Source organism: Doryrhamphus excisus, chromosome 3 (genome assembly GCF_030265055.1).
Source record: "Doryrhamphus excisus isolate RoL2022-K1 chromosome 3, RoL_Dexc_1.0, whole genome shotgun sequence".
Classification (NCBI taxonomy): domain Eukaryota; kingdom Metazoa; phylum Chordata; class Actinopteri; order Syngnathiformes; family Syngnathidae; genus Doryrhamphus; species Doryrhamphus excisus.
Genome location: NC_080468.1, coordinates 9,426,858 through 9,454,603, shown reverse-complemented (window position 1 = coordinate 9,454,603; position 27,746 = coordinate 9,426,858). Strand labels below are relative to the sequence as shown.

General features: G+C 39.6%; 1 protein-coding gene across 1 annotated transcript in view; it reads right to left on the bottom strand.

Annotated features, from left to right (window-relative positions):
- Positions 1 to 20,869, bottom strand: part of LOC131125739 (glypican-1-like) — a 92,469-nt gene extending 71,600 nt beyond the window's left edge. The window contains exon 1 of the mRNA XM_058067570.1: positions 20,420 to 20,869. Within this exon, the coding sequence (XP_057923553.1) occupies positions 20,420 to 20,579 (160 nt within the window). The 5' untranslated portion in view covers positions 20,580 to 20,869. The remainder of the gene's footprint in view (positions 1 to 20,419) is intronic.
- Between the last annotated feature and the right edge of the window lie 6,877 nt (positions 20,870 to 27,746).

The following is a 27,746-nucleotide window of genomic DNA, read 5'->3' as shown; positions in this document are numbered from 1 at the left end:
TAACCAAAACTATTCATGTGAGCCTCTCAGCCTCTGCTGCACCTCTGAAGGTGGGATTTAGGGGAGGAGTGTGATCATGGTTGGGTACCAAAACCAAGAGGACACACACACACACCCCAGTTGGAAAATGTGTACAGTGAATCCTCACATACAAGATTATCCAGTCACAGATTATTTATCTAAATAAATCATTTGTTGCAGTTAATTGGTTCTAAACCCGACGTGAATTTCCTCAACGTAAGATTCCTAATTTATAAATGTAACATTTTCATAGTTAGAGAAGAGAAACCTCTGAATATGTTTTTCTTAATATCATTCGAGCCCTCTGAACATGACATAACACCCCTATAGTCACCTTTGCACTCATATTACCCAAAATAGTATATATAATAAGAGTAAATAAGCCATTTAAGACATAATTGCGTGTCAAAAAGTGTCTCAAATACTCGCAGATTATTGCCAATCGCTGGTGGCTCTGGATCCACTGTGCCGCCATGCACATGTACCAGAAGAAATACAAACATCAGTAGACAATAACAACAGAGTATGCCACTGGGCATCCTCCAAGTGTTCATGATACTGTAAGTAGTGTAGACACCCCATGGCGTCTTTGGTTGTGTGAAATAGTGAAAGTTTGGCAGTGCATGCACCCCTACTGTGTTGCCTGTGTTACTGTTTTTACTGTGGAGTCAAATACCCCACATATGGTTGTGCTGTTATTAAATGCAAAAGAATACAGTTCATATTTTTATTAATGTGTAAGTTTGCCATAATGTAAAATTGCACTGTCCCTCTACACAAGTTGCTCCAAAATAAATGCTAATGTAATTATTCAAATTTAAAACATTACACAATTTTGCAGTGGTGTGGAAAACTGTTTCTTGATTTTTTTTTTGTATGTTTGTCATTTGTTTCAGGTCATCAAACTAAATGAAATATTAGTCAATGACAGCACAACTGAACACAAAATGCAGTTTTTATTAGTAAGGGAGGAAAGAAATCCAAACCTACATGGCCCTGTGTGAAAAAGTGGTGACCCTCCCTGTTAAAAAATAACTTGAGATTTTTTTAGGGATCTATCAGTCTGGAAAAGGTTACAAAGCCAGTTTTGGGACTTCAGCAAACCACAGAGAGAGCCATTATTTACAAATGGAAAATAACATGGAACAGTGGTGAATTTTCAAACGACCTGAAAGGCAGAGTTCCAAGATGAAAACCACAGCTGGACAAAAAGATTATTAAGGCTAGTCTCGTTTTTGCCAGAAAACATCTTGACGATCCCCAACATCTTTGGGGAAATACAAGACGAAGACAAAAGTTGAACTTTTTGTCCCATTACATCTGGCGTAAAAGTAACCCCGCATCTTACCATAGTAAAATATGGTGGTGGTAGTGTTGATGGTCTGGGGCTGTTATATTGCTTCAGGACCAAATAGAATGAATTCGGCTGCCTACCAAAAAATCCTGAAGAAGAATGTCCGGCCATCTGTTCATGACCTCAAAATGAAACCAACTTGGGTTCTGCAGCAGGAAAATGATCTAAAACACAGCAGCAAGTCCACATCTGAATGGCTGAAGAAAAACACAACAAAGACTTTCCAAAGTATTTAATTTAAACTTTTGTTATTTGATGTTGCCTGATGTTTGAATTGCTCCTGAAAACAGGGACATTTTTTTCACGGATAAAATAAGACAAATAATTCCCGGTGGACTGTTATATACATGTCATGAAAAAAACAAAATCGACAGTTTGAGATTCATGGATATGTCCTTATGTCAATTTGCCATTTGCAGCCATTTTTCAGCTTAAGTTGTTATTTTGAGTACAAATTACTTTTATTTTCTTTTTTACCACAAATTGACTCATAATTGAAGTAACAGTTCTGCCATCCATTTCTCCCCCTCTCTTTTTTGCCATCAGGAAAGTAGTAAAAGGAATAAAAGATTTACACAGTAGGCTTTTAGTTAAAACCACAGGCTGGCCCTACACATACACAAATGCACTCACATACACACACACACACACACACACACACATTCTCACAGATATCTGTGACAAAAATCACTGCTTCAACCAGCATCATCAAAGACAAACACACACTTATGCAATTACTTTTCTCTGCAAGTTTAACATTTGTATCATCTAAGAGTCAAGTTATGCTTTTACCACTTTAAATACGATGCCTACTTATATTCCCTCCTGCAATACAAACAACATTTCCACTGGTGTGTATTTAAATATCCACACAGTCTAATAGGCAAACCAAACACATTAAAAGCACACGAGGCAAGGCAGCCATGCGCTAAGCTTAAGTTGAGGGAGTTCATTTGGAAGTTGTCAAATATGTATGAGAGAGAGCAGCACTGAGGAAGACAAGATGAAAAAATAGTGAAGAAGCAAAATGAGATGGCGCGGGGCTTCAGATACGTCCTCCGTTTCGATTAAGAAACCAGAACTAAATAAGTCACTGTCACTTCCAGTCCATTAGCTTGCCTTTGCCCCTTGGAGGGAGTACAAGGGCACTTCTGAGGGCTTAGATACAGCATCAGAAGAGAATAAAAAGTCACTGTTACTATTATATTTGTATATTTTATTTGCATTATTTATATTATCACTGAGATGTATTTTCCGCATAAAAAAATTCCGAAACATAATATTTTTCACCAAAAATCCACAAATTTGCATGCTCATGAATATGCAAGAATATGCAATAACTGTTACGCTTCGTGTTACGTATCTTCTCATTCTGTTGTTCTGTGTGTGTGTGTAGTTGAATAACTTGCCATTCCAGATCAAATGTCTGTTCTTGGTCTTGATCTATTTCTAAATAAATGAGAGTTATACACCGAAGCGAATTATCATACAGGAAATACGATAAAAGTGACTGGAATTAGTGAGACTATTCAACAGCAGCAGACGACAAGACAGGACCAGTAAGAAAAGTGGGGAAAAAGGATTTGGGTAATGCGAACACATCTTTTACCAGCAAACAGGATAACATTGACAGTAATTACATACCTTCTATGTAATTATAAGCTTGTTCCATGCCTCCCTCGTCATTCAAGACCTTAATAATGCTCCACTCATGCCCACTCTTCCATCATCCACCTCCTAGGGCCAAGCAGCCATGTTGGTCAAGTCCAACAAGAAAGCCACATCAGGGGATTTTTCTGAGCCACACAGAAATGATGTCACCATTAAACCAGATCTTCCCATTTAATGACACAAAAATGTGCTTAAGGAAGCACAAGGGATGCAAGCAGGGATGGGCAGCAAGAGGAGGAAAAGGTTGGGGAAAAGTGGTGCTCACAGTCATGAGAATGTTATGTAGACTCAAGGATGCTTGACATGAAAGTGCACTAAAACATGAACAAGTGTGTCCAGGAAGTCAATAAAACAACAGTTTTCATTATAAACACACTGAAACTCAAAGCACGGGAAGTTTGGGAGACAGTACAAAAAATGGATTCCCACAGGAAGATTAAGAAAATGAATAGTCAGTGTCAACTATGAAAGAGTCCCTTAATCTAATAAAACACCCTCAAAACATGACGCTTTAATCTTATGGCATTTAAAAGCCTGCTAGAAATAGATGCCGCAAAACAGTCATAATTAGTCATCAGAAAGCAACAGAAAAAGACCCCTTGGGCCGACTGTGGGAATTTCATTAATACAGAAACAAAAAGCAAGAGGACATTTACAGTACAAGATAATGCTTCATAACCTGAAACACCATAACTTCAATATATATTTATATATATATATATATATAAATAATAAATATATATTTATTATATATTTAATATATAAATATATAATATATATATTATATATATATATTATATATATATATATATATATATATATATATATATATATATATATATATATATATATATATATATATATATATATATATATATATATATATATATATATATATATTGCAAAATAATGACAAAAAAAGCCAGCAAGCAGCTGAAGTCTAAATACTATGTGGCGAAAAGTAATCCTTCATCTATCGAGGTTATTTGGTTTCAGACCCAACCGTGATGAATGAATTTCTGCAAACTGTGATTCCTTCTTCAGTACAAAATCGGTTTAACACCTTCTAAATGTGGTTTCAACATTATTGGAGCCTTCTAGACATGAACTAACACCCCTATAGTGACACGTATTACCCAACATAGTAAACATAATAACAGTAAAAATAGGATATTTAAGACATAAATAAGACTTGTGTGTCTTGTGGGTTACTGCAGAAACAGTCGCCCGTGTTTTTTTGTTTGTTTGTTTGTTTTTTTAGAGATTATTGTGCCTGTCATGGCATGTTTATTGCGAAACTGCAATAAAGGCTTGTTCTTCCCGCAATCAATTCTGGTGCTTGTTACCAGATGGAACCAATGTTACTGATTACAGTAACATTGCTGAGGCTCACTGACCAGTGCGGAATAATACATATCATTCACAGCATCTTTGAATGCATCTTCTTAATGACCTGTATTTGTATATTATATTATATATATTATATATATATATATATATTATATTATATATTATATTATCATAATATTTTTATGATGAAAATGCTTAATTTGGGAAAGAAATATGTACGTCAATGGGTATATTTGACTTATTAAAACATTTAATCCCATCTTTCAAAAGACAACCCCTCCAGCACCAGCCATTTAAGACGAATTTTCAAGACGTACACAATATTGTGTTCTACAAATATCAGTTCTCAACAAGAAAAGGGACAGAAAGGGCTTTTTTGAAAAGATACAAAGCATAACTTTCACTTTGACACAAACATCTAAACAACTGTACTAGAACATAAACACTCCAAAACCAGGGTTGTTTTAAATAATTTATTTACAAATATACTTTAATTAACTATGTCCAATTTGGAACTAAAGTGTGTGTGTGTGTGTGTGTGTGTGTGTGTACGCGTGTGTGCACACATGCATGTGTAGGCGTTCAAATTTCCCAACAATGCATATGCAACAATAGATAACCTTCTGCACGCTACACTCCTCCATACGCTTCCACTCCATCCATGCAGCCGAGTGTGTTTTTTACCTGATGATACTGGCTATAATTTAATATTATTCAAAAGATGGTTTGAGCTTCTTCCTCATTGTTCTAGTTTTAGATTTTCAGATTTAAAAGAGCGCCACCAAAAGGAATTGGTATGTATTGACCTACATGGAAATAAATTGCCTGAATTGACACAAGAGTATCACAAACTGTAGCAATAAAACATTCTATAGTCTATAACCACTGCCATATTTTGTCATGACATTTACTCCCATACAGCTGGGATAGGCTCCAGCACCCCCGCGACCCTCGTGAGGATAAGCGGTATAAAATGAATGAATGAATGAATTTACTCCCATTATTCAAAAGGTTTAGTTTGTGCACAAAACCCCACTAAATTCATGTGAGAAAAATGCATATCACCAGCTGCATGTGATTGTACTTTCTGCTGCACCACCGTGTAGCTCCTGACAAAAAAAAAGTTGGTCGTTGAGGGTCTTTCAGGAAGCCATAAAGGAGCTGTCAGCAGCGAGGGCAAGATTTGACAGAGCGGAAGAGAGCGTTGCAACTGGAAACATGCTGCTGGTTTGGGAGTGATTATGGAGGCTGATGTTTACACCTCAGGGGGGTGGTAGCTGGAGACAAAGAGCATATTCACAAGTCCTGAACCACCTGTCATGCTGGCCCCCCACACACACAAACACATAAAAACCTGTGAGGATGCGTGCTTTAATAACAACTTTAATACCAACTTGAGCAAATGACTGAGGGAGGGCACCGGTTGAGGGGAATGTGCGCCGGGTGTCCCATCTTTATTAAATCTGTATTGTGTGTGAGGCAGACATCAGGAAGAGATAAATGCAGAACACATTTCACAGCTCGGGAGGTTAGACGCCACCTTCCTGATATCATCTATCCACGTCCCTTTATATTCACACCATATCTCTCCTTCCTTCACTTTCTTTATGCACTTTTATATTTAACACCATGAAGGTTGATAGATACCAATCTAGTTATCAATTACTTAGCAAAAAGAAGACGATCCAAGTCTGTAGGAAACACCATGGACCCTCAGAAGTCAAACAATTCATTATATCTGCAGATTACAACATTTTCCCCACTGGGAATAATTGACGATAGAAATCATATATTGCATTTTCTACAGTATACAGTACTGCTAATGTTGATTGTACAGTTGTCTTTTATACAAAAAATACAAAAAAAACTAATTAACTCTTTTTTTAATTCATGATTTATGCTGTTTCGTGGATATAAATATAAATGAATATGGCCTATTATTAAATAATCTGCATATTTAAGAAAATGTTCTTTTATGGTGCATGTCTCTCAATTAAAGCATTGTAAGCACGCTGATTTCAAAAGATTCAAAAGATTTCTCGTGTTATAATGCACAGAAAAAGGAAAGAAATATGTGTTCATGTTTCACATAAGTATTGTGAATGATGGGCAAAATTCCCTACAAAGTGCACTTCCCCTTTAAGTATTCACAAGTCTATGCACCAACAGTTAAATTGTGCATTGTCTATTATGTTACCTGAGATTAAAAAAAAAGCTTTTTGTTTTGTTTAAAAAAATAATGATGTAAAAGAGTGTAATTGCGGTGGCATGGCGGATGAGTGAATAGCTAGGAGACCCAATTCCACCAGAGTTTGCATGTTCTCCCCGTGCATGCGTGGGTTTTCTCCGGGTACTTTCCTCGCACATTCCAAAAAACATGCTAGGTTAATTGGCATGCTTGTGAGTGTGAATGGTTGTTTGTCTACATGTGCCCTGTGATTGGCTGGCGGCCAGTCCAGGGTGTAACCCGCCTCTCGCCCGAAGACAGCTGGGATAGGCTCCAGCACCCCCCACGACGCTCATGAGGGTAAGTGGTAGAAAATGAATGAAAGAAAGAGTGTAATTGCCTGTGTAGTCGTCATAGTGACAGAATTCCCCCTCAGTGGAGGCTATGAACAAGCAATCCACAGCACAGCTGCAAAGGTTGTGTGTGTATGTGTATGTGTGTGTGTGTGTGTGTGTGTGTGTGTGTCTGTTTTGGGGTGTGTCAGAGTGTAGAAGTCATACTGTGTATTAACACAGTGGTGGGCGGTGAATGTTGGGTCAGCACCATATGTCTCAAAGCAGGAGGAGAGCAAAAGCCGACAGAAGCATGTTCATTCTTATGTGATGTTAAGGTCATCAAATTAAGTGGTGTTGGATTTTCAGGTCTGGGATTAAATCCCATTTATGCTCATTAAAGATAACTGGATTGGGTCTGTTTAAGTTCTGCAGTGCAAAAGTATAAAAAGAGGCATTGTTCACATTATCAGTCCCACTTAAATAACGCCTCGGTCCTGGATGCTCATTTGTGTGCACTACACCTCTCTCTTAACATTCTGAACATTCGGAGTACAATGCTGCCCCAAGTGTGGCTGTCACTCAACTTCTCATACCCAGTCCTTTGTTAGGCAGGAAAAGTTGAGATCGAGTCAACAGCACCTCTGTTGGTTGCAGCTAATTACTGCACTCCATTTTAGCAGTTAGTCATTGTGCGCTGAAATCTGTGTATGTCCTCTTCAGGTCATTTTGATTTATCCAGGTCAAAATGAGGTGGCTAAAATAGCAATCAGCTTTAAAGAAAAACTACACTTATTTTGGAATTTACATCTACAATCCTTAAGTGAGTCATGAACACACGTCTTTCGCTATACTGCATGTTGGAAAGACATAAAAACAGCTACAAAGAGGCAGCTGAGAATGTGCATCATGTGACACACCTATTCTGCCTGTAAAGCCTTATGTAATAACCTCTAAAAAAACGCCGACAACGTTCCATTAATATAATGAGTAAGAGCTACGCTGGGGCCTATCCCACTTGAATGCTGTAAATTATAAAAAAAAATGAAATTATGTATTTTTAAAATTTTGTTCACCCTATCACCATATCGAGATATTATTGTTATTGTGATCCATGTGCCGCGTTTCGTGCTCCGAGGTACTCTAAGATTCCCAGCACTACTCCCACCCAGAGTCTACCTCCAGCAGAACCCTAATTCATACTGACTGACATGAAGTAAGGAGTTGACAGTAGACAGCTGCGAGAGGGTGCACTTGGCTGGTGACACCGAGCATGAAGAATTCAATGGATTCAGTGATGTGGATAGAGATCGAGAGTTTGGTGAACTTGCTTACCGGTAACTTGCTTGATTGACTCACTGGATTGTTCTGTTAATTTATCCCATTCAGTCTCTGAATGTTCATTATTACTGTTAAGCTGAATAACTGTTAAGGTGTTATAAGTATTGGACGACCTATTTACTTCGTCTTCGCAGTCCATAAAAAACAGTTGAATTTGCTACCTATTGTTTCAAAAGAATTGGTATAATTAAAACTTACAGAAATATGACATTTATTTGGTATATATTCTGTTATATGTATATATTATATATATATATGTCTTGCTCTTAATTGGACATACACGGTTTTCAGACAATGGTGATGTAAACTTGCACCATCCCTTTTGTAGACATATAGGGCTGCTGTTGATTTTCTCTGATAGGAGTAATGACACAGGTATTCGTTCATTCATTCGTGGAGAGACAGTTAATGGGCTGAAGACAAGAGCCATTTGACACACATCAGTGTCTATGTTGCATGTTGCATGCAGTGACAACAGAATAGAGGGACGCCAAACGATGCCTTCATGGTACATTTCCTGTAATGTGGATGTGAGCCAAATAAACAACAGACAGTACTGCCTTCATGTGTTTTTTTTAGTATAGCATCATGTATCTAGACCTTGCACCAACCGTTTTTGCTCTCCACAAATCAGTCAAGGGTTTTTCTATATTTGTCTTCTACATGGGAAACATTGGGATTAGTTTGAAGTCCTTACACACGCTCTATACTTGCTGAGATGCAGATACTTTGATGCTTAAACTCTGGGGTATACAATTAGAACAAGCACGTGGTACAGCCAAGACCTACCAATGATGATGAATAAGCTTGTCTGTTTGTTTTTTTTTAAACGTGTCAGGCCATACTGTTCCTCTGCAAAAGCAGAACATTGCAGATGTCCCTAAAAATATGCAGACAACTGCTGGAAGCAGTTTTTATTTAGATGCCTGCAGTACAGTCGCCACATCGCGTTTCAAAACAAATATTAATTAATAAATCATGACATTTTTTGGTGAAATACAGCCTATTAATAGTCAATATTTTCTTAACCAAAAGATCCTGTGAATTTTGTTCATCTGTTTCGGAGGAGTGTGTGGGTGGATGTCGGTGCCGTGACATTGCCATGAGCCACTTCACTGACACTTTTTCAAAAATAATTTTCACATGATAAGAAGAGCGGTTTGTCTACATTGGGCTGACTCAGCTGAGACCCCTGCTGGCTCCTTCCCTGGAACCTCTACAGTTTACATATCAACCTCATGTTGGTGTGGATGATGCTGTCGTCTAACTGCGGCATCGGGATGGTGGTCAAGGCACTGTGACGATCATGTTATTTGATTTCTCCAGTGCCTTTAACACCATCCTGCCCCTTCTGATGAGTGAGAAGCTGCTCAGGATTGGTGTCATCTTAGACAATGTCTCCTGGGTGACTATTTACTTGTCTGACAGGCCTCAGTTTGTGCGGCTGGGGAGTTACTGTGGTCAGTAGTGTAGGGGTACTGCAGGGAACTGTCCTGTTGTCATTCTTGGACAGGAGGTGGAGATTGGTGACTTTGTGGAATGGTCCCAGGGAAACTACTTGCTACTGAACAAGCGATAAGCTCTTGTGGACAAGACCAAGGAGCTGGTGATCGATTTCAGGAAGAAGGTGACTCCAGTGAAGCCCATCAACAATCAGGGTCGGGGGGTAGCATCTAGTATCTAGTAGTATATATGTCTGTTTGCGCTTTAAAATGTTACTGTTGGTTTAAAACCTGTGTGGTACACTTGCAGTAACAAACTCTTATATGAATTGAATGTGAATATTATATGAATATATGAAAAATGTATTCATGCTGGCTGGGCAGATTTCTTCTTATTACAAGGTATGATAACATTGGTTCTGTTGTTGTGCTGTATAAAATACTTTGTGAGTCTATCAGTTAAACAACACCGGTGTATTGAAAGAGCCAATTTTCTCCAGATAACGCACACACATTGTCAAGGCCAAGACACACTTCAACAGGCTCAGACAGGATTCACAATGCCGAGATTCACTTTCAACGACCACAACACAGTGCAAACAACTGTTGAGCATGACATCCCAGCACAAGGACATTTCTCAATTAAACCTCGCCTCTTTTATCTGATTTATACTGACATTGTGACAAAATAGAATTCACCGTTTACGTTACCACTGGAGAATAAGGTCATCTCATCCACTGGGATGTGAAAAGGTTGGAGATACAGCCTTTGTCCACCGGTCTCATCTATAAAGCTATAAAACGGGTCAAAATCACAACCTGACGTGAGAATGTATGGACCGGTAGGGCCCTTTTGTAGCTAGCATATACACTTTTTGGAGACATGGCAAAAACAAAACATGTTTTTTTAAGCCCAAATCTTTCATTCATTCATTCATTCGTTTTCTACCGCTTTCCTTCACGAGGGTTGCAGGGGATGCAGGAGCCTATCCTACATATCGGATATAGGGCTGCGGGTCTTTAAGCGAGAGGCGGGGTACACCCTGGACTGGTCGCCAGCCAATCACAGGGCACATATAGACAAACAACCATTCACACTCACATTCATACCTATGGACAATTTGGAGTCGTCAATTAACCTAGCATGTTTTTGGAATGTGGGAGGAAACAGGAGTACCCGGAGAAAACCCACGCATGCACGGGGAGAACATGCAAACTCCACACAGAGATGCCCGAGGGTGGAATTGAACCCTGGTCTCCTAGCTGTGAGGTCTGCACGCTAAGCCCAAATCTTATTATGCAAAATTATATTGAATGACCACAGCCATCTGAGATGTTTTCCACACAACACAGCGAATGGTTCTCCATAATTTCTCCTTCAATGGGACAATAGAGTTTTAGGTTGTGCAGGAGTGTCAAACGGGCGCCGGCTATGTGGAAATGTTCCAGGCTGCATCCCTCATGACTAAGGGCCCTCATATGTGTGGTAATGACTGGGTTTTTCAACAGAACAACACTACAGTTCACAATGTCTGCCTGACAAAAGACTTCCTCCAGCGTGTAAACCTGAGGGAGTCTATCTATCTATCTATCTAAATCCAACTGAGAACCTTTAGGGATGAATGGCAAGGAAAGTTTCCAATGTCAGTTCCAGACAGTGGATGCCCTCCATCAAACCACCTTCACCACCTGGAGCAACATCTCCACTAGCTTCCTGCAAACATTGGCATCAAGCATGTCGATTAACAAGAATAGTGCAGCTACTCATTAAACTTTTGATCAGCTGATGAACAGCCTATGTCATTTTATTGTTTTTTGCGATAAATTACAAAACAAACAGACAGAGAGGTCTGCGACACCGCCTACATCCCACATGCTGAAAGCTGCCCTTTCATTCCATTTTAAAAGATCGGTTAATTTAGCTTCTAACAAATAAACACGACACAACCACCTTGGCTTCAGGCGCGTGAATGGAATGCTAACAAGGTGATTCCGCTCAAACGAGAGTCATTGGCTTACAGATGCCCCCACTCCATTCTGACCAAAAGACATTTTTCACCACAAAAGAAAAAACGTTCATGTCTAGGCATGCTTCTACAATTGGAGGATAAATACTTTAGATGCTGCACCTACCCCTCAGACTAGAGCTGTCCTACCGAGTCCTTGAGTATGTACCGCTTGGATGAAAGGCAGAACCTTTTCTAAGACAACCCGAACAGTCAATTTGCCATCAATTCAATGCCCCAAGAATTCTTAGCTCCACTCACAAAACAAACCATAAAAAATGTAACATTTACTCAAGTGCAACATATTCTACAACGCTTCCTTAAGTTTCTATTCAGGTTATGTGAAGTGTGTGATTGACGTGAAAATGTCAGCAGCCGCCTGATGGCCTCAGGGATGTTCATATGCCGAAACATGTAACATCTACCCACCTTCCAGGGTGATTGTGGCCTTTGTTGCATGCCTGTTTTTGTCTTTGTCTCCACTCTTGTACGAGCACCGACAGCACACGGCAGGTTTTGTTTGGTTACACCTTAGTAATGTCTGTGTTTGGGTTTGTGATGGTGTGGTCCCCGAGGCACACTAGACTTGACAACTTGCAAGAAATGATGTGAAGATGGATCACCGAGTTGACCGCTCATGCAAAATGTGCCTTGAAAAACTGAAGTGTGCGTCTACGTACAGTGGTATTAATGCAGCAATGGAAAAGACAAGAAGCAGAACTGGAGGCAGCAGAGATGAGGATGCTGAGGTTCTTATTGGGAGTGACCAGGATAGATAGGATCAGGAACTAGTACATCAGAGGGACATTACATGTTAGAGGCCTTGGAGATAAAGTCAGAGAGGCCAGAATGAGATGGTTCGGTCCAGAGGAGAGACAGTGAATATATTGGTAGAAGGATGCTGCCAGGTAGGAGGTGTAGAGAAAGACCAAAGAGGAGGTTTATGGATGTAGTGAAGGAGATACATGAGGGTAGTTGGTGTGAGAGACACAGATGCAGAAGACAGGGTTGGATGGAGGAGATTGGTTTGCTGTGGCGACCCCTGAAGGGAAAAGCCGAAAGAGAAAGAAAAAGTGAAATTTGCCACCACCTGTTGGTTTACATGCATGGTGGATCCTGGGTTTTTCAGACTGTTTCAGACCAGGTTATCCTTGACTACCCAACTGATTTGTAGACGTTGCAGTGATTGTATGAACAGTCACTGAAACCCCTGATGGTACAGTTTAACTACCAGACAATATGACAATACAAGGGTTAACATAGAGGTCGATGGAAATGCAATTTTCCATAGAAAGTATTAATTTCTCTGCAGAACATAATTCAATGCATTGCTTATGTAGGAAAGATAACAGATCTAATCAATTTGCCAGTCTCAAATCGAATTGTGTATAGGTATTGCTCATGTAAAAGCAGGGATATTGTGGATTACATTGTTGCTATAATGGAATATCCTTGACAATTCAGTGATTTATGTTAGTATCATCGCATGATTTATGTATATTTTTCATTAATTTTTAATTGGTTGATTTGCTCAATCCAAAATGTTCATTAGTATTTAGCAAATTAGGTTTTGTGGGTTCCTGGTCAATGGAGGGTTAAAAAGGATGTTGAATTCAAGACGCATTAAAACTCATTTTACTCAGATAAAACTCATTTTACTCAGATTTAATCAGAGATAACTTTGCACAGTGTCATCCAGTAGTTGGTGTTATCATAACGCTCAGTCCAACAAATGAGCTGTGTTTATTAAACATTTCTGGCCTTGTGTCAGAGCAGCCGCTGCGTTCAAAACAAGCTTGTCGCCGTGAGCAACCGTGCTCGTCGTCCCGTATTTTCCCCTCCACCACAGTTGAGCCAGTGTGCGGCTTAGCAGGCGTGCTAAGCAGCAATCTTAAACAGAACTTACAGATGACATTTCAGAGCACACAACAGCAACACACTGTCAGCCTCTAGCAACCGGCAATCAACAACAACACAAAATACAGCATGGGAATGCCCACAATGGCGCAAAAAAACATTACCAGCCCCATCTGCACGTTTCCTGTTGCTTGGGGCTTTTTTTTTCTTTCGCATTCGAGCAATTAAGATGTGACCCCAAAACTGTGAAATTAAAACCCGGAGCATCATTCTCTGACAGACAAAAAGTTATGTTAATTGTAATGCTCTGCTTAGGACAAGGAGCCAGCAGGAAAATCAATAATCTGTCTTTTTGGAAACAATGACAAGAAAGATGCATCCCAAACTAATTACGGTCTACATAGGAAAAAGGAGCATCACCGCCAAGTTGAGTTCGGCCAAACTTTCTTTCACAGAATTTATGAAATTTCACAGAAAATATGAAAAAAATATGAAAAAATATGAAAAAGATTCTTCTCAGCATTCAAACAATTAGAGGATGTCGATCGGAATCCATTGCCTATCACCGTGCATTTCTAGTTTTGTGCATATTCAGTGCAGATTTAACGGCATTTCCTGGTCTTTGCTACCTCTCAGTGTCAGAGCGTCTTGCAGTTTGTGCCCTGTGCCAAGGGACATTATTTGTGGTGGCAGTCAGAAGTGTGGCATAGACACACTTTAACCAGGTGACCTTGAGTGCAGCTCAGCCAAAAACATTAGCCTGATCAAGCCCCAGTGTCACAGCAGGGAACATCCTCAGTCCAAATGTCAGCCACCATATTCAGGTGGCTCATAATTGGGAAGCATAAAGTGAAGCTTTCATGTTTTTAACCGAGGTGTTTAATATGCCAGACTGCAGAGCCTAAGTGGTTATTTATGTTCTGTGGGAGCCTAGAGACAGCAGTACCAGGAGAAATTGTCAAAGCTTCCTTCCCTTTCACTCTGCCACTTCTCTTCTCTGACCCGGACTTCAGCAAAGCTCCATAAAAAGAGAGATGTGTCTCTTTAATTCATTATGGATTACACACATTTGAGGGGAAAGGTGCTGGGGCGGAGGTTTGGAATTAAGTCTGGTGAATGTTTTTTTTTTTTTTTTTTAGAAATGTCAGGTTACAAGTTGGTCCTTAGTACCGTTTGATGTACAGTGAATGATATGTTTGATCATGTTACTGTACCACCAGGTCCTGGAATACCTGTGGTTGTTTTTTGGAAAGTGGTACAGTTGTTTCTCCAGGCTGTACAATGTCAGTATTGCGGGTGCAGGAGTTACGGAGTGTACAATGCATGTCTATCTTGGGTAGGTTTAGAGTGTGTGACCTTTAATGCAAGAAAAATCAGCCATGTCGTCCTTACAGCCACATGTATTAGTTTGTGTAAGCTACGTAACTGCTGCACACAAAAGGGTCTCAAAACATGCACGCCAACTGTATTTCCTGTGCTGACATTTATGAAACAGTCAGACTGACTTGAAATTTCTCTCATAGCTCAAGTGCACCCTTCAAAACATCCGCTGTAACTTTTTACAGTTTTTACAGTTAGTGATAAGAATGTTAAAAAAAGTAAAATGTTTGAAGTAGAGCTACAACAATTAATCAATGAATTGATAATTAATCAATTAATTAATCAACAACTATTTTGGTATTTGATTTGTTTTTTTTATGTATACGTATATCCTCTCATTTCAGCCTCTCAAATGCAAATCTATTGATTTTTCTTTGGTAATCAATGAAAGCAGACTTAGCATAAAGTAGATTACTCCATTCATTGAAATAAACTTCAGATCAACTAAGAAAATAATTCTGAGTTGCAGCCTTTTTGTTAAGTCCTTTACAACTTAGACTCCATCCATCCATTTTCTATGCCGCTTATTGGAGTCAGAAGGGTATGCTGGAGCCTATCCCAGCTGACTTTGGGCGAGAGGCGGGGTACACCCTGGACTCACATTCATACCTATGGATAATTTAGAGTCAGCGACTAACCTAACATGCTTGCAGGCATGCATGTTTTTGGAATGTGGGAGGAAACCAGAGTACCTGGAGAAAACCTACGCACGGGGAGAACATGCAAACTCCACACAGCGATGACCAAGCGGGCATTCGAACCCATGTCTTCCCCATCTCCTGACAGTGTGGCCTACATGCTAACCACTCCGCTAGCCTACATCTTATCTACTATATTTGATTTTTAAAATAATGTTAAAAAAAGAAATGCGTGAGGCCCATCAACCTTCTGTCCCTCTACACCAGGGGTCTCAAACATGCGGCCCGCGGGCCAAATGTGGCCCACAGGACACTAGTTTGAGGCCCCCGCCTTGATATGAAAGTTTAATGTTAGTGCGGCCCGCGCAAGTTTGATATGGATGCTGTATGGTATCATGTACCCAGAAAAAATATTACGTTTGATTAATGTTCATGTTAAAGGTTAAATAACTGTTAATAGTTATCCTCCCTATCCGTGTGGAAGTGGTAAGTTTTTGGCTATTCAAGTTGAAAGGAAATAACTTGAAGGCTACCGTTTAGGTCGCTAGCTCTCTAGTTTGCGAGTTAGCATGTGTCTCAAGACCCTGCAGTTGCGCAATATGTTGTCATTTTTTTTGTCATGTTTTGTCATGTCTACAGGGCTCTAATAATGCTTTGTTCATTTTAATCTGAAAAAAATAATTTGTCTACCCACCAACTATATGTGGTTTCTTAAGTTTTTATTATTTGCCGTTTTATTATTATTATATTTATTTATTACTGATTGATTGGTTTTTTTATTCTTGATTTGTTTTATTTTTCATCTTATTTTGTGCAGAAAAATAAAAATTAAGATATTTGAGAACAGTGGAATGTTTTATCAGAGCTTTTATTGTAGAAAATCGGAACCAAAGCACTGAAAAAGTTTGTATATTTTTCTGTTTTTAATAAATGCATTTTTTTTTAAACCTGATGTGGCCCAGTCTCACCCAGAACCTAGCTCCAGTGGCCCCCAAGTAAATTGAGTTTGAGACCCCTGCTCTACACCCTTGATCTCATCCTAACCGGTTGGCACTCTGATGGCTCAATTTTCTATAATATATGAGGTTCTAGTTGTTCTCTATGTGCCTAAAGGTAGCGTCTGAATGAACACTATATTAGAGCTGCAAAAATGTATCATTGATGAAATCGATGATTCATCAATTATCAATTTAATGGGCAACTTTTTTGGTATTGTTTTACTTTAAGTGTAAATATCCTCTCATTTCAGACCCCCAAAAGTGAATATTTGTTGTGTGTTGCCTGAGTGAGTCTGCTGCCGCTTTTCTGCTCTGTGTTGCAGCGCACCTGAGGAGTATGTCTGGGACAAAACCATCTGGTTACACCTGGGAGCAATTTCTCATTAGGCCTTTTTAATCCTTGCTTGGATTCACTACACTGTAGTCGCCAGACTGTTGCATCTCCTAGGCCTGTCTCCAGCATGCGTTCCTGTTCTCGTTTTGTTATTCCTAGCATAGCTGCCTTTTGGCCACTTTTGTTCCTGGACTATTGTGAGTACTTATTCTTCTGTCTTCTTTGCTGTTTGGCACAGGTTTTCTCTTCATTGAAAAACAGAAAAGGGAAAGTCTTTCCGCTTGTTCACTGATTAGCATGGTCTCAATAAAATCACAGTCAAGAATAAGTATTCACTTCCACTTATGGACTCTGCATTCTCCTCACTTGGTGGAGATATAAGAGGGAGATGAGTGGAAAACGGCTGCTGGAGAACCGTTTTTTTAAGGCAGAGAAGTGTGGATTCCACTCCTCTTTAGTATCTTTAGAAGGGCAAGTCGAGAGCCGATCTTGCCAAGGTTCAAGCAGTGGTCGATTGGCCTTCTCCGAGCACAAGGAAGCACATGCAGAGCTTGTTTGTTCGCCAGTTTCTATAGGCACTCAAGGTCCTGCTGAGGATGATGCCGCCCCAGAGACCATCATACCTGTGGCTCGAGTGGTTGGGAAGTGTGTAGAGGGATATCTGATGCCACAGCTGGACCAAAGGGATAAACATGCCTGCAGTGGGGCCATTCGTCGACATCAAGGAGTTCGACACCGCCTGCTCTGTCTGTGCCAGAAATAAGTCCTGCTGGACTCCTGTACATTCCACCATTTCCCTGGTCTCAAAGTGTTCTGGACTTCATCACCGGCCTTCAACCTTCACGTGACAACACTGTCATCCTCAGTGCAGTCGATTGATTTTCCAAGATGCCGCATTTCATTGCCCTGCCCAAGCTTTCATCTGGTGATGAGACACATTTTCCATATTCATGGAATTCCATTGGACATTGGTGTCTGACGCAGGGCCGCAGTTCATATCACAAGTCTGGAAGGGCTTTTGTAAGGCGTTGGGAGCAACGGCCGGTTTGTCGTCTGGATACCATCTGCAGACTAACACCAAGACTCAACCAGGACTTGGAAGCATGTTTGCCAACAACACCCTTCTTCCTGGTCCACCCAACGTCCTTGGGCCACAGATATCTCTTCATTGAAGTCCAACTTTGGTTATATCCACCGGCTGTGTGCCATGCATCCACCTTAATTTCCGGCGGTCTCACCGTGAACGAAGGGACACATGGGTTGCCATGTCCAGGACCACAGATATGGTGCGGACCAGTCTACTAATTGTTTGTGTTTGGTTCATATTGATTTGGTGTGTTTTGGGCTGATTCCTCTATTAATCGAAACAATCCTAAGATTAATCTAAAAAAATAAAAAATCAGCCCAACATTTATTTTTTAGTTTATGCCTTATCATTAACCACAATTAACTTACAACTCGTGTTAACTTGTATAACTTGTGTTTTTCTTTACTTTTATCAAGCTGCCCAACACTCTAAAAACCGCTCCTCTAAATCAGTGTTTTTCAACCTTTTTTGAGCCACGGCACGTTTTTTTACATTGTAAAAATCTTGTGGCACACCACTAACCAAAAATGTTACAAAATGTCACCACGACCTCACACGTGCATCAATAAGTCTATGGGAGGAACAAGGTAGGTGTTGCCACACGGACCAATATTACATTGCTCTGCCAGTCTTTACACCACAGACACTCCACAGTAGCCACGTTTTTACATCACCACTTTTTCTCTTTCCCAATGACCTTTCGGGAAACAATGGTATCCATGGAAAGGAATATTCCAATCTCTTGTCTACATGCGCCGTGAAAATCTACCAGAATAGTCAATAGGGCATGCCCAGTAAAACGTAAACATCAACATCACGTGATACCGGCTTCCCCAAGTTTTTCTTTCACTTGTTGGAATAACTCCGTATTGCCAGTTTTTCGTCTGTCCAGTCTTGAAATTTAGTTTGAATCAAAAACAAACTTTGCTTAGTCCAGTGCCGATTGCTGGCCTCCATTTTTAAAAGTGAAGAACGTCTGGATCTGCGTGTTACGTCATATCTGAGCATGCGCTGAAAGGACGCACCCGGAATAAAATTAAACAGGAAAAGATCAAATTCAATCTTGCTAATATTTTATAATTAAACTCAGGACATGTTTTATATAGATATATATTTTCTTTTTTAATAAAACTGCACTTGTGAATGGCGTATAGAAGGGTTTAGATTCTGTTTCACAGATGGCGCTAATGCATACGAAAGCTGCTTGCCAACCGCCAATAAACAACAGAAGAAGAAAAAACACCACGAAGAAGAAGGCACCCTGACAACTTTCCGTTTGAGTGGGTACAAGATACCTCAATCGGATTGGTTAAAGGAATATTCCATCCCTGTTCAATTCTTTCCGTTTGAGCAAATAAACCAAAGTGAATTGGAATATTTGGGTCCATGTATACTATTGACATAATGGCTATTGACATAATGATGATTAATAAATGATTAATAAATGTTAATTATAAAAAGTGATATTGGATAGTTCCTCACGGCACACCTGACGGTTTCTCAAGGTACACTAGTGTGTCGCGGCACAGTGGTTGAAAATCACTGCTCTAAATAATCTGAACATTAAAACAAAGGCAACTGAACTTGTTTTTGATTGTTGACGATGTTTTCATCTACTTCTTCAGTACTGAGCTAATGAAGTTCATTTTTGGCTAAGAAAGTCCAAAATCTGTCCTCGGGGATACATTAGATTAGCTAAATGGACTCACACTGTATCATTATGTCTGACTGGACTTAAATGCAAAAGTCTCCCTTTTCAGGGCTGATGTAGGTCAGTTTTATAAGGATGCACCATCCCAGCCGGCTGTCTTGTCAGTGCATGTCCTCCACAGTACCTGCCTTAGCTCTACCTCCGTGTCTGTGTGTGTTTTGATGCGTGTGGACTCCTTCCACTGAATTCCAGAGAAGGCACACGTGTAATCATCTGAGCTTCTGCTGCTGTTGCACAGTCTGACATTAGACTATGGATGACACAGTGATGAGTAACACTCAACAGCTCACACTCAAGTGACCCTGCTCATTTATAATAAGCAACAATTACCCACCAGACTGGGCTCCTAGTGTGTGTGTCTGCAACATGCATGCCCACAAAACTTGGGTATTTCTTTCCAAATGTTTGTTTCAAGTATGAGGAAAACTACTCCCATGAGAAGCAAACTAACATATATGTTATTAGTTCAAAACACTATATAAACACTATATACAAAATACTGACAAATGACAATTGTGTTATTATATAGTTCACATACAGTACATAATGATGTAGGCAACTATTTATAGTGTTACATTACAGCCAATCACTGCATTTACTATTGAAATAATTCTATATGTACTCTAAAACTTGTAAGTTTTTGTGTTTGACTTTTTTAAAGCATTTTAGACTACTATGGGTATTCAGTGAAACATGGTGCGTTCAGGGACCGAGCGGCGTTTACGCTTACCGGATATTTCGGACTGAGGAATGCCGTCCAGGGAGAAGCCTTTGCCGCTATAAAAGTGCCGTATATCCGAACAACTCCTGGCTTTGCTGGTGCCTTTGTCTCCGTGTGCTGTAGCCGTGAGGGAGCACAGCACCAGAACCGCTACCATGAAGGAATCCATGCCGGCACAATGTCAACTCAGTCAAGTGCAAATCCCACGGAATTGGAGTCCAAAATAGCCAGAAGATAGTCTGACAGCAAAAAAATAATATCCGCCACAGTCCTGAAGTCACTGCTTGTAATTCCTCCCGCAAAAAAAGATGAATAAGACTTGTCACGCAGTGCACTTTGGAGGATAGGAGAATGAGATTCAGGAGATTGTAAAATATAAAGAAGTCAGGTCAGAAATAGTCCAGCATGGAGCTCTGACGATGTGCTTCTTGTGCAGCTTCATGCACGTCTATACCGGCAATTAGGACGAGCGGGGAAGGAGGGAGGGAAGGAGGCGTTCAGGGGGGTCTGATCTGGGAGGTGCGCACAGTTAGCACTCTAGCAGGGGCGTTGCATCAAGGGGGAACAAGTCGGGCACTTGCACCAAGCAAAGCAGTGTACTGTGCATAGAAATCCCATTATATAAAACTATCTATAATAATTATTTTCTGTCATGACAGATTTTGCTACAAAAATTATGCTATATTTTGCAACACATACGTACATTACAACAGGGGTCTCAAACTCAATTTACTTGGGGGCCACTGGAGCTCGGGTCTGGGTGAGACTGGGCCGCATCAGGTTTCCCCCCCCAAAAAAAAACGCATTTATTAAAAACAAAAAAAATTAAAAACTTCGCTTTGGTTCCAATTTTCTACAAGAAAAGCTCTGATAAAACATTCCACTGTTCTCAAATATCTTACTTTTTATTTTTCTACACAAAATAAGATGAAAAATAGATAAACAAATCAAGAATAAAGAAAATCAATCAATCAGTAATAAATAAATATTATAATAATAATAATAAAACTGCAAATAATAAAAACTTAAGAAACCACATATAGTTGGTGGGTAGACAAATTATTTTTTTCAGATTAAAATGAACAAAGCATTATTAGAGCCCTGTAGACATGACAAAACACGACTATAGTCACATTTATACTCTTTTTATTTACAACATATTGCGCAACTGCAGGGTCTTGAGACACATGCTAACTCGCAAACTAGAGAGCTAGCGACCTAAACGGTAGCCTTCAAGTTTTTTCCTTTAAACTTAAATAGCCAACAACTTACCAGTTCCACACGGATAGGGAGGATAACTATTAACAGTTATTTAACCTTTAACATGAACATTACTCAAACGTAATAATTTTTTTCTGGGTACATGATACCATACAGCATCCATATCAAACTTGCGCGGGCCGCACTAACATTAAACTTTCATATCAAGGCGGTGGCCTCAAACTAGTGTCCTGCGGGCCACATTTGGCCCACGGGCCGCGTGTTTGAGACCCCTGCTTTACAACATATTTTGTCACCAAACATGAACATCCACATGGTGATGATTATGACCAAACTGTGCACAGAAGTTCGGTATCATCACCCCCCTCCAGGTCCCACTGTCCTTGCCTACATGGGCATTGAAGTCTCCCAGTAGAACCGTGGAATCACCAGTAAGGATGCTCTTCCAAGAAGGTTAGCTACTGTGAGCTGCCATTTGGTGCCAATGCACTAATGATAGTCGGGACTATTTCCCGTAAAGAAAGGCACAGGAAAGCGATCCTCTCATTTACTGGGGATGACTCCAACACACTCCAGTAGGGGGCTATTAATAATCCCACACGTTCGCCAGCAACTCCAGACTAGAACAAGGTCCAACCCCTTTTGAGGAGTTTGGTTCCAGAGCCCAGACTGTGTATTTAAGTGAGTCTGACTATGTCTCGTCGGAATGTGCACATGTGTCGTCAACAATCAAAAGCTAGTCGTTTCACTTCTTTTTACACTTGTGTGACAAGTATAATGTAAAAGACACGATGTGAATATCAAGTTTTTATATCAATACATATTTGGTATGATTCAAGCTATTCATAGAGACATCTGCCATTTTACAGCAGGCCGAGTCCTCATGGTGCAGGAATGTGAACATCGCACGCTGACATCTTGATTTTCAAACAGCCAGGTGTCCCAGGTGAACAGTGGGCGTGTCCAGCACCCCACCCCCATCCATTCTGCACTCTCCATTAGTACAGTGTAAGTCAGCGCTGAGGTACTCTTTCTCACTCTGGTGAGCATGTACACTCAGCCGCCTCACTCCTCACCGCACAATTTAACGGCAGGCAAGTCCCAGCATGCCTTTCACCTGTCACATGCTGGTTCACCGGAATTTCTCCACGGTGGATTTTGATCGACTTTTTATCCCTTCACTCGTTTCTTCTGCTTCCTTGTGCAAACCACCTGTGTTATCATCACTGATTCATCTGGCCTACTACGTCTACACGCTGAACTATAGTGTCAATTAGATGAGCAATAATCCATTCATTCAATAAGGGACATCTGAAAAAAGTGCCTTGAGTCATCTCTTTAGCATATGAAAGGGAAGCAGACTGCCTCTCACGTGGAAGATGCTTTTTATGGATTGTCTTTGGAGGAAGACGCCACCGTGCATTATGGTGGTGACACATGGAGATGCTCGGCTGCAGACTCAAATAACCATCAAGCAGTCAAACAAACAAACGTGAGAAAAAGGAGGAAAGGAATCATACACAAGAGATGACAACACATAAGCAGCCAAACGTTTTCCTTATATGGAGATATAGCCACAAATAACAGCTCTTTATGGCTGGATGAGGTTAAACTTGCACGTTTTACATATCACCTGTTTTTAAACATTCACTTTCAGACTGCATGTGAATTTTTTGTGGAAAGGATGCTAGAGTTGACAAGCAGACAGATAACCTTTTATATTAATTCAGTTGCCTCATGACTATCAATAGACAGCCTGTTCTCCGCTGGTAGGGGAGAGAACAAAAGAAAGCAGAAAGCAGTGGATATGCCCTGGTTAAAATGTAATATTTTGTCTCCCACTACAATAATTTGCCATAAAAATTACATATTGTGCAATAAAAACACCCTATTTTGTGCTATATTCTGCCAACAAACAAAATTGTACAAGCGGTATATGAAAACATATTTTGACATAAACATAAACAAAGACTACAAGGTGTTGCAAAACTCCTATATTTGGCCCCAGCAGCTTAATATGTATCGAAAATGTGCTATATTTTACCATGAAGATAATACCAGAAAATACCAGAAAATCTAATCTATTGCAACAAAAACACAATCACCAAAAATTTTGTTATATTACAACAAAGTATAATCTTGCTACAAAACTACCATATTTTGTTTCTAAATTACTTTAAAGTAAAGTTTGAAATTAAAACATGAATATGGTAATGGTAATAGTAATAGTTTTATTTCATTTGATCATGCATCAGATTACAATTGAGTGCATCACATAATCAGTTCACAGTTCCACATGTCCAAAAGGAGTAGGAAGAAGCAAAGCTTATTAAATCCTACCCCTCCATCTGGTACTTTTACAATCACTAACTGTTTCATTTGTTCACTTCCTGCTTTCCATAATACAGTTTAAGGTGATATGAGCATCCAATGCCATGATGGGTACCATAGTGCATGTCAATATAGTGATATATATAGCACATCATGACTGGTTCAAGACTCTTCATCCTTGTATTTAGCAAACATCAACTGCTTGTATTGTTTCTTGAATTGGCTCATCGTTGTGCATTGTTTGATTTCCTTACTCAATCCATTCCGTAGTTTGATTCCACATACTGAAATGCTATGGCTAGCATAACGTAGTCCTAGCATAGAAGTGTTTCAAATGTACTTCTTCCCTGAGATCATATTTCTCCTCTCTTGTAGAGAAGTATTGGATGACATTTTTAGCTAATTGCTTATTTTTAGCCTTATGCATTATTTTAGCTGTTTGAAGATGAACTATATCAGCAAGTTGAAGTATTTGTGATTTTAGAAATAAGGAGTTAGTATGTAGGCGCCATTCTGAATTATCCTTACTGACTTTTTTTGCAGTACATTTAGCGAGTGAAGATTGCTTTTATAGTTATTAGCCCATATTTCCACACAATAAGTAAGATATGGTAGAACCAGAGAGCAATAAAGAGTTTGGAGTGATTTCCGAGAAATATGCCTAAATAAATGGTATTTTTTTACACTAATTTGACAAAAATGCCACAAAAGTGCTATATTGTGTCAAAAACTAATACATTTTAAGACATTTATCCAATATCTTTTCAGACAAAGGTGATGTATCATTCTCTATTTTGGCACATAAATGCCACATAGCACGATAACTTGACAGCATAACACTTCAGCTTCCTCTGTGTGACAATGTTCCTTCTTCTGTACATGCATGGATATTTCTTGACATGTGTGTGACCGTGTTGCACATGTGGCCGTAGTTGAACACGCTATGGAGATAATTAACACTCAGCACAGCAGCCATGTTCTCTTCTGGCTGCCTGCTATTGATGTTTTATTGGGCCTGACCATGAAAGGCCTTCTAATGAGGACCAGGATGCCAGGGGAAGCTGGGGAGACCGTCGAGGGCAAAAAAGGGGAAGAAAAAGGAGCGGGGGGGCCCAATGCCAGCAATGAGAAATCACCACATGGGACTTTACAACTTGGGAACTGTCTCTGTGTTTACACATGCACTGAGTCATGTTGTTGTGGCCTTTTTGTGAGGTGACAGAGCTTTCGTGACAATTACAATGATATATTTGACATTTAAATACACACCCTAGTAACACCTCTGCCACCTCACAAAATAAAGACGACAAATTCTGCAAAGTTTACTTCAAAGTCGACGAGAGATGATATGAAGTTGTTCAGAAAACATTCAAAGTTCAGCATGTTGTTGATACATAAAACTATCGACTTGCTGCTTGACTCTTCTGGAGGTGGGGCACAAAAGTACTGAAGAAACATATTTACCAACCAAATAAACTTCACATTACACAGAGAAACGAAAGCAATAATTAACTAAACCAAACAAGACGGGTAAGTACACCAAATTGTACAGAAGACATATATATCATAACACACCATAGAAGCTATACAAAGGCACATAAATGCCATATTGTGCACCAAAAGGCTATATTCTGCCAAAAAACACATTTTCATTTGCCACCGAAAACCTTAATATTTTGGAAGCATTGTGTTTAAAACGGTATATGTTGCTGCCCTCAAAATGAAATAGCGTGTAAATGGCAACCAGGACACTATTGTGGTACATCAAATGTAATATTATGGCACAAAACACAATATTTCACCATAAAATACCATTTTGCAACACAGAAAATGAAATATTATGTTACCCAACACAATACTTCTGTCATGTTTTGGCTTTGTGGCCAGTAATCCCAGGATGCGATCAAAAGGTACAATGTTTATTTTATAAATAATAATGGCGGGATACAAACATTGCTCCAATGTAGGACAGACACCACCAGCTCAAATATTCAAACACAAAATGAGGTGATGGTGAGAAGGAGCAGGAAAGTAAAAGTGAGTGAACACTGAATGGAACCGAACAGGAAGTTACTTCAAAATAAGAGTATACAAAATGAAACTAAGTCATAAAACAGAATATAAATCAACCTTTCACGCAGGTTACGACACAGAATGTACCAATTTCACCATAAAAACACAATGTATTAAGTGTTATTTTGCTCCCAGTATGCTGAATTATTCACGAAAATTGTGTGGTGGCGACTATTCTGACTAAATATGCACCCGTGTGTCAAAAAAACATGTTTTGATACATTATATATGATACTTTGTTTGCCACAAAGCTACAATATTATGCCACTGAAAACAAAACTTTTGCCCCATAAATGCTGGATTTAGGGATGGAATGTTTTTAAAACAAAATAATTTTTCCCTGACATGCCACATTTTGTTCCAGGGTCCAGGGTGTACCCCTCCTCTCGCCCGAAGACAGCTGGGATAGGCTCCAACACCCCTGCGACCCTCGTGAGGTAGAAAATGAATGAATGAATAGTGATACAGAATTACATAATTTTCCTCAAATGTGCAGCATTTTGCCAAGGAGGACAATATTTTATAACAAACACAATATTTTGCCACTGAAGCACATTACTGTGCAACAAGAAATGCCACAAAATACACTATTTTGGAACTGAAATCTTAGGGATTGTGACAAAAACACTATATTTTGTAAATGAGTGTGATTTCATTCATTCATTCATTTATTCATTTTCTACAACTTATCCTCACAAGGGTCGTGCTGGAGCCTATCCCAGATGAGCGGTGGGGTACACCCTGGACTGTTCGCCAGCCAATCACAGGGCACATGTAGACAAACAACCATTCACACTCACATGCATACCTATGGACAATTTGGAGTCGGCAATTAACCTAGCATGTTTTTGGAATGTGGGAGGAAACCGGAGTACCCGGAGGAATCCCACGCATGCATGGGGATAACATGCAAACTCCACACAGAGATGGCCGAGGGGGGAATCGAACTCAGGTTTCCTATGAGTGTGATTTTGTTTCCTAAAAACGTTATATTAATTTTTCTCTAAGCCATTTTCAACCATTATATGTAGTAAATATCAAACAATTCAACTTGAATACAAATGTTATGAATCTTCTTTCTGTAGGAATATACTTTCACAAAAGAAGTTAACTTTTGAAAAGCTCAAGAAAAAAAAACATTTAGTAAAGGTGCGATGCAGCAGGCACTTAAACAAATAAAGTGTATGGTGAGGGGTGGAGATTTGTTACATAATGCTGTTCAGCATTAAAAAAGCTTGCCTTCTCTTCTACTCTATTGAACAACACTCAACAAGAAGAGAGCTTATCAGACTCACTTCAAACACTAAACACATGTGACATTTATTGTCGCCCTTCATTCTTGTACCATCTACCTGCACTGTTGACTTTTTAACACAAGGTAATGAAGCCCTTGTCCTATGAGGTTTGCACTGTGAGAATAGAAAAGGAGAATTTTAATGCTCTGTATGTCCTTGGTATATAGTGAATTGACAATTAAGACTGAACTGAATTCAAAAGATCTTTGGATGTCAAGGTTTTATATCAACACAAAAACATCACAATCTATGAGAATTGTAACCTGGAAGAGTTTGCAGCTGTGGAATGGGCAGATTATGCATTCCCCAGCATGCTTTGTTGTAGCTAAAGTGATCACTTTTGACTGTCTGTTGCTTTTTTTTAAAGGTACAGACACATTGATACCAGTAATAGTGCTGCTGTTTTGAAACATGTA